Genomic DNA, 8,565 nt, shown 5'->3' with positions numbered 1-8,565 from the left:
CCTATGAGAGGTGCGGGGCATACAGAGGTGAAAAAGGCAGACCCAGTGCCTATCCTCACATGGCTGATGTCTAATAATACATGCAAGTAATTACAGGGTGATTATAATTCAGTGTGATAAGGGCTGTGATTGGGAACCTCTATACTGGCTAGAAATTGGTGTTCTTTTTCTAGTATAACAACTAGAAAAAAACTTAAAATGCTTTTTACAATAGTAACAGATATGGTGAAGTTTATACTATCAAAAATGACTACCACATTTGTTGAAAAAAATTAAAAATTTGAATGAAAGACATAAAAGAAGATTTGAATACATGGGGAGCAAATAAGTGGAAAATAAGTGAGAAGGGTAGCATAATGCAATCTCAAAAAATTCATTGCTAGATTTTTGAGGGAGCTTACAAACATATTCCAAAATTTAAATGGAAAGGTAAAGACAGACAAACAAGTAAGTCAACTGCGAAAAATATGAACGGCAAGACAGGGCTGCCTGAATAAGATAGGTAAAAAGACATACTGCACAGCTATAATAATAAAATATGATGGGACTGGCACAGCAATAGGCAAATAGATAATAGAACACAATAGATAATTCAGAAGTAGACAAGGTATATGGAAATTTGAAATCAATAAAAATGGCACTATAAAACAATGAGGAAGGAAAGATATTTTTTAGGTAGATTTGAGAAAAATGGCTTCCAATATGAAGAAAAATAAAACAGAATCCATACCTTACATGTTAGAGAGGACCTCCCCATGGATTTGAGATTTAAATGTGAAAGATAAAACTAGGAGTATCTGGTGAAATAGTGGAAAGGAGAGGCTGAGAATCCACATACCAGAAGGTGGACAGTGTGATGGATTTGAGTCTGTCAAAATTAAGAATTTCTGCTCAGTGAAGGAAAGATCACAAATTTGAAAACGTATTTGTAATATTTCAAGTTGCCAAGGGACAAACATATAGAAGTCCTAAAAGCAATAAAATAATACAAGAAATTCAAAGAAAATGGGCAAAGATTCTCAATAAGCAATTCACATAAGGGGAAATGCTAGGTGCTAACAAGTATGTACAGAGATGATTCATTATTAATCAGAGAGACGCAGATGAAACAGAATGAGGTGCCACTTTAACCTGAGAAAGATGGCAAAAAATTAGAAAGCTGGATCATACCAAATGTTGCTGAGGGAGTGGGGAGAGGGAAACTATATAGTCCATTCCTGCTGGGAGTGTAAACGGTGCAACCATTCTAGGAAACAATATCAGAGTACAGTCAGTTCTTATTATTTGTGCTAGTTATGGTCTGTAAAGTCACTGTGAACACTGAATTAGCGAATGCTGACTCATTCTCCTAGGGGAGATAAGGGTTAGGTTCCTTTGAGCCTCTGTTCACAACATTTGTCAACTGATCAAAACAAAATCTTGTTTTACATGTTTCTGTTTAAAGATATCTTATTTAATATATATTGTTGATTCGTTAACATTGAACTCATGGACAACAACACTATAACTCAGGAATGAAGCTTATCTAACACATGTATTTTCTCCATAAGGCACATCACGGACTTTTTCGTGCTTTGGAGCCCTAGACAGCACTTCAGTGCTTTAGGTGGGTGCTATTTTAAACAGCAATATTACCAAAAAAGCATAAAAATGGGAAAAACATGACACTAAATAGACTGTGGAAAGGAACTTGTTTACAGTATGAACTGAAAAAAGAAGGTAGAGTGTCACCTTGTTAGACCTCAACTTGGAGCATGTGCGTGGGTGACTCAGATATTTAGCTGCTCTGGGCATGGCTGTGAGTGATCCTCATAGTACCCTGAGTATTGGTTTTGGGGTTAGCGAGTCAGAGAATTTGCAAATGCAGAATCTGCAAATAATGAAGAGGAACTATGTTTAGCTAAACTTTATGCATATCCTATGACTAATCCATTTGACTTGTTGTTATATATTCCAGGGAAGATCCTCCGTGGGTCCCTAAAAGGACACACACAATGACATTCACAAGACGTTGTGGTAGCAAAGAGTTGGAGGCAATTTAGGTGTCCTCTACTAGGAAAGGAGAAAAGTGAAATGCGAAGAAATCATACTATAGATTATGCGTCAGTTGGGACCAATGAAACCAGACACATAAATAGCAATATAGATCGAAAAAATAGAATTGAGTGAAAAATGTAAGAAATAGACTGCGACATGTAACACAATTCTTTTTATGTAAATTGAAAGTATAAGCACATGCACAAAACAACAGTACACCTTTTACAAAGATATGCTTATCTTTACGGGCATACATCCAACACATCAGAGTGGATGCTTAAGTGGGAAAGGGGAACGAGATGGGAATTGAAGGATTAGATGTAAAGGGGAAGATAAATAAAACAAGCAAGGAGCTTGCACAGACATGGGTATAATGTGCTCGGAGCCTTCTTCTCCTGAGATCCAAAAATAAAAAGTAAAGAAGTGCCATGATGGGGGAATTATAAAGTGCTAAGAGGGCACATACAAAAGGCATCTGCCTCGCATTCCAAGGTGAGGTGCCAGGGCAGGCTCCCTCGAGAAAGTGTTTCAGGAGAAGCCTGAGGAAGATTTTAGCTGAAGTAGACAGGGAGGAAGACGGCTTCAGGAAGTGAGAAGAGTGAGTTATTGGTGAAAAGGAGAACTGAAAGAAGTTCGGAATTGCCGTAAGAGGCAATGGTGAGGCGTGAAGACAGAGAGATCATTTACGGCCGGATCAGAGAGAGCCTTGAGGTTATGTTGCGGGTGGTAAGGTGACCAGATGTGTACGTCAGAAAGCCCATTCTGGCCACTTGTGGAATGGAGGGTGGGCTAACAGGCAGTGGGCACACAGGCAGCGGGCAGGAGAGACTGTTGTGCTCGTTCAGGAGAGGGAAGGTGGTAACGCCCGCCCCAGGCTCGATGAAGTGGGGATGGTGAGGGGCGATGCAGTCCAGAGATATCTGAGAGGTGAAATTACCTGGTCTCACTCACCTCTTCACAAGACCACCTGACATAGATAAGGGAACGACTCCCCTAAGTGCACCAGGCTTCAAAGGCCTGCCCTCCATCCCTCTTTTCAAGGCAAACTGCTCCACTAATTCTCGAATGTCCATATTAAACCATAGGATTGCACTCCATACATCTCCCTCTGGCCATAGCTTATTGCTCCATAGCTGAGCATCTGACCGAAGGGCAGCAAGCCCCCAGGCTACTCAGTGACCAGTGATCTATGGCCTGGTTTGAAACTATTTTTAGAAATATTTTTTTTATTCTGGTAAAGTATGTATAATATAAAATCCACCATTTTAGCCATTTTGAGTATTTAATACAGTGTCATTAAGTATATTCACAATGTTGTGCAACCATCACCACTGTCCATTTCCAGAACTTTTTCATCATCCCAAACAGCAGCTCTCTATGCATAAAACAATGTCTCTTTCCCCCTCCCCACCAGTCCTGGTAACCATTGTTTTACTCTCTGTCTCCATAATTTAAATATTCCAGGTACCTCATATAAGTGGAATCACATAATAATTGTCCTTTTGTGACTGGCTTATTTCACTTAGCATAATGTCTTCAAGGTTCATCTATGTTGTAGCATGTACCAGAATTTCTTTCCTTTTTAAGGCTGAATCATATTCCGTTGTACGTATACACCACATTTTGTTTATCCATTCATCTGTCGATGGACATTTGTGTTGTTTCTACCTTGTGGCTATTGTGAATAACGCTGCTATGAATATAAGTGTGAAATGTCTCTTAGGACCTTGCTTTCAATTCTTTTAGGTATATACCTAGAAATGGAATTAATGGATCATTTGGTATTCCACGTTAATTTTTCAAGAAACCACTGTATTGTTTTCCACGGTGGTATCACCATTTTTTTTCACAAGGGTTTCAATTTCTCCACATCCTCACCAATGCTTGTTATTTACATTTTTTGATAATAGCCATTCTAATGGGTGTCAAATGGTATCTCATTGTGGTTTTGAGTTGTATTTCTCTGATGTTAGTGATGTTGAGCATCTTTTCATGTGCTTATTTTCCATTTGTATATCTTCTTTGGAGAAATGTCTATTCAATTCCATTGCCCGTTTTTTAATTAGGTTGGTTTTTTTTCTGTTGTTGAATTCTAGGAGTTCTTTATATATTCTGGATGTTAATCCCTTATCAGATACATGCTTTGCAAATATTTTCTCCCATTCTGTGGGTTGTCTTTTCACTCTCTTGCTAGTGTTCTTTGAGGCACAAAAGTTCAAACTATGTTTTTAAGTTGGGGAATACAGAGAGACCGTGTCAATTAACAGGTGAGGCTACAGGTGAAAAACGTCATTATTATTATTATTGTCGTTGTCATTATTATTTCAGGTCTACTCACGAAAAATGTTTAGGAGGAGCCACAGGAAATAATGAGTTGGGGTGGAACTAGCCTAGAATTCCATGTCACTACAATCCACTTTCCATGTGATTGATTCATTGATCCGTCTGGAAGGGGAGCTGAAGATGAAACAATGTCGTGAGGCTCATCAAGGAACACAGGAAACCAAAGCCCTGAACTGAAACTGAAATTGGTACCAGAAGAGAAGTTGCACAAACCAGAACTTCAGTTGTAATGTGGGGATACTTTTGGAGTTGCTTATTGGGTGGTAGTGGAGTAGAGAGCAAAAAAATATTTCTCTCCACGTCCTCAGGTTAAATTCTAATAGCTCTTGGAACTCAGAGGGAAAGCGACTTAACAAGCTGTCTCCTCTAGACCTTGAGGATTGTGGTCCCACTGAGGTCTAGATGTCAACTTCAAGGATTGAGGAAAAGCCGCACTGCAGATTGAATAAAATGCAGACAGAGGAACATGAGTCCCCGTTCTAGTCGCCCAGCATCAGTATACAAGGAAATCTGGAGCCTTTTTGTCATTCTGATTCTGGAAGCCTTTTCTGACTCCAGCAGGATCTCCTGGACTGCTGAAAGCTGAGTCCAGGAACAAATCACATCCGTTGTTGAATTGCATCATCAATGCAACGGGAAAATGGTTAAAGTTAATACCTTGATTGGCAAAAACTTGGACCCTAGATATTGGGAATATCTGTGATGAGCCAAGAGATGAGGATATATATCACCTGGGTTCCCCTCAGACACTTTTCACTCTGTGTTCTATATGTCCCTGACTGGACAAACCTGACAGGTATTCAAGAGGAAATTTGGCATAGGGGAAGGAAATAAGGAGCCTGGGCTGGCCGCTGAGGCCAGAAAGAGGAGTTCCCTACACTGTATTTTGAGAAAAAGTGGGGGTCCTGGACACAGCATCTTATCAATAAGGGAAAACTTCTCTACTTAGCTACCCATTGTCATGAATGGGAACACTATGGTGTAGCTGAGAATGAAAAGAACTGTAATGCTTTGGTGCCCACATGGGTTTGATAAGGGACACCCCTTGCCTAAGCATAGGCTAGAGGAAGGGCATGCTCTACACTTATGATGCCATGAGGGTCAATTTCCTGTGTGACAGATGTTGAAATATTGGTAGTGGCAGTGAATTTGGTAGTGATTTCAGACTTTTTCCTTGAAGGGGATTTCTAAGCTGCTCTTCCAGCAAAATGGGCGAGGCTGATTCATATCTATGTGTCAGCATTCTCGGGGACATTTAGAGATGTTGAAAGAAGTATTTACAAGGAAAAAGACTGAATTTCTCGCTGCTCAAATACTTGGAGTTTCTAAGAATCAAAATTGTTCGAGTTAATGGAAATATGACCACAACTGCATTCACAGTCTTGTGAAATTTGGGATTCACAGCTTAAAAGTGAATAGAAAACTACTATCTATTTTGTCAATGAGTTATGGAAAGAAAATCATGATTTTATTACAATGGAGGAACACCTCGGACTATATTTGAGAATTATTCTTCTAACTATCCGGCTGCCTGAATTATCCACTTTTCTCTCTTTTGTTGTTGGTGTTTGTTAATAGATCATTACACCTATGAATCAGGCTTTCCCAGAATTCTTTGGGTACTGGAGACATGCTATTTTGGTGATGGCTACTTTGACATCCTTGTTCCTCAGTGTGTAGATGAGAGGGTTGAGGACAGGTGTGAGGATAGCATACACCACATTGCCCATGATATGGAAGTCGAGGGGCAGGTCAGCTCTATAGGCCACGTAGGCTATGGCAATGGATGAGTAGTAGGTGCCAACCACCAGGAGGTGGGAGCTGCAGGTGGAGAAGGCTTTTGAGCGTCCTTCTCGGGAGCTGATGCGAAGCACTGAGGCCAGGATGTGGGCATAGGAGAGAAGCACCAGGAGAAGGGGCAGGAAGGACACCACCATGGCGATGCAGAAGCCCATGAGGGTCTGGGGCGTGGTGTCAGAGCAGGAGGCCTGGACCACAGCTAAGTGGTCACAGAAGCAGTGGTAGACCTGGGCCACAGGACTAAAAGCCATGTGGGAGGTCTGCACCACTGCCGGGATGGGCAGGAGGAGGGCAGTGAGCCAGGCACCAGCTGCCAGGGCAGCGTTGGTCTGTGGGGCCATGAGGACAGGGTAGTGCAGTGGGCGGCAGATAGCTACATAGCGGTCATAGGCCATGACCACCAGGATGAAGGCTTCAGAGCAGGAGAAGCTGTGGAAGAGGTACATCTGCAGGAAGCAGGCAGGGAAGCTGAGGAGGCGGTCCCCAAGCAAGAGTAGGGACAGCATCTTGGGGACCGTGGTTGTGGTGAAAATGATGTCCAAGGCAGAAAGGTTGATCAGGAAGAAGTACATGGGCTTGTGGAGGCTGGGCTCTGCCACCACAGCCATGAGGATCAAGGCATTCCCTACCAGGATGAGCAGGTAAAGGAGGAAAAAGACAAAGAAAATAGGGAGGAAGAGGGATTTTGGTAGGGAGGGGATGCCCATAAGGTAGAAGATGGTGGAGGAGTCCTCTGATCCATTACAGGCTATAGTCTCCATGGTGGGTTAAGCTGGATGCCCAGGAAATGAGTAGTAGAAACCTCTGGGAACCAGGCACATCTGGAAACCAGGACAATCAGTGTTTCTGGAATCAGAATCACATAATGATCACTGTATAATTAATGAAACCACATTTATTTATGACCAACTCTAGAAGACAGATGATGGGCTTTGTCTTCATCCTATCCCAGAATTTCCTCTTTCCTTTTAAAATTAAGTATGGGAAAATGTACCTACAATATACAAAACCATGTGTTATATGCTGGGTGTGTAGAAGGCAAGGTGAACAAGACAGAGAAGCTCTCCAGCCTCACGGAGCTGAAATTCTAGTGGTAGAGAAAGACATTAGCAATGAATCACGTAATTATTTAATTGCAATTGTGTTAAGTGTTATGGAAGAACTTCTGTTGGTCCTCTTTTCCAGGTCCCCCATGGTCCTTTGGGGATACCACATCTCTGAAACCAGGCCCCCAAGCTTCTTTCTCTTTTGGCATTTGCTTTAAGTTTTTAAGATTGACATCTTTGTCACCACGTTGCTACAGATGGCTGATTTCTCTAAGGTTTACGGCAACATGCCGTCTTCCCACCATAATTGCCAATCAACGAATGGCTCATTTCTCTCTTGTTTGCTTGATGCAGTGGTTCTGCCTGTCCCTATCTGATCTGAGTACTCTGCATCTTGTCTCCAGATGTGGGGCTCTTTGTCATGTTTCAGTGAAGGGAGTAACACTGAAAATGCTCTTGGTGGGAAGAGTCATTCCTGATTGGAGTCTGAACTGATAATGAATTCTCCCACAATTGGCAGCAATAGAGAATCCAAGACAGTATCTGTGTTATTGCCTTGAACTTGCCTCCCTACTGGCTGCTGCAGCTCAGCAGGTGCTCCTGTGTAACCAATGCATGGCCCCTACCCAGCAGGCCTCCCTAGTCCCTGTTCAGAAGCGACCTGCGGAGGCCTGGGAGGCATTGCTGATGGACGGGAACTGGAGATCTGCTTGCAATAGCTGCTGAAAGGCAAAAAAACTCCCATAGGAACCAGAGCGAGTGCTTTCAACCCACAGACTGGGGATGTTTGAGCTGAGGGGAGTACAGATTCTCCTCCACTTTGGGCTTGTCCTTTGGACTAAGTGACTCCAGGCAAGTCTATGTTGATATTGGTATCAATATTGGCCTCGTTGATCCTGATGATTCCATGAGCAGTGTCCCTGTGATTTTCCTAGAATTACCTCTAATTTCTCTCCCTCCTCAAAACACCTTACATGCATAAAATGACCAATGTGAAAACTGGAAAAAAACCTTTTTTTATTTTCAAGTCCAACTAGTTTCCCCGCTGAAGGCCAGAGAGACTGGGCGCAGAAAGGGCAGGCACTCTCCAGGTGCCACAGGTGTCTGGCTGCAGAGCCACCACTAGAAGCCAGGTCTTTAATTCCCAGATGGGACTCTTTCTTTTATGCCGTATTTCCTGGAGAATCCAGAAGTTCAAGTTTCAAATATTAGGGCAAATGTTTTCTATTTCTCTTTCTGTTTTTTCATTGATAACATCAGGTGAATCTATATTTCAGATTTTGATCTGAGTCTCCATATGGCAGGTACCAAATCAAGAACTGGCACCCAGCATTGCAAA

General features: G+C 42.1%; 1 protein-coding gene across 1 annotated transcript; it reads right to left on the bottom strand.

Moving 5' to 3' along the window:
- Positions 1 to 4,306: 4,306 nt before the first annotated feature.
- Positions 4,307 to 7,532, bottom strand: LOC106838810 (olfactory receptor 2AT4-like). The gene has a single exon (XM_070491530.1). The coding sequence runs from the start codon at positions 6,939 to 6,941 to the stop codon at positions 5,976 to 5,978; it is 966 nt and encodes a 321-aa protein (XP_070347631.1). The 5' UTR covers positions 6,942 to 7,532; the 3' UTR covers positions 4,307 to 5,975.
- Between the last annotated feature and the right edge of the window lie 1,033 nt (positions 7,533 to 8,565).

The sequence above is a fragment of the Equus asinus genome, chromosome 20 (assembly GCF_041296235.1).
Source record: "Equus asinus isolate D_3611 breed Donkey chromosome 20, EquAss-T2T_v2, whole genome shotgun sequence".
NCBI classification, from domain to species: Eukaryota; Metazoa; Chordata; class Mammalia; order Perissodactyla; family Equidae; genus Equus; species Equus asinus.
Note: the sequence above shows the minus strand (reverse complement) of the source record. Positions and strands in the feature narration are given on the sequence as shown.

Excerpts from the sequence above, each read along its gene's own strand:
- LOC106838810 (XM_070491530.1), bottom strand. The coding sequence starts at position 6,941 with ATGGAGACTATAGCCTGTAATGGATCAGAGGACTCCTCCACCATCTTC.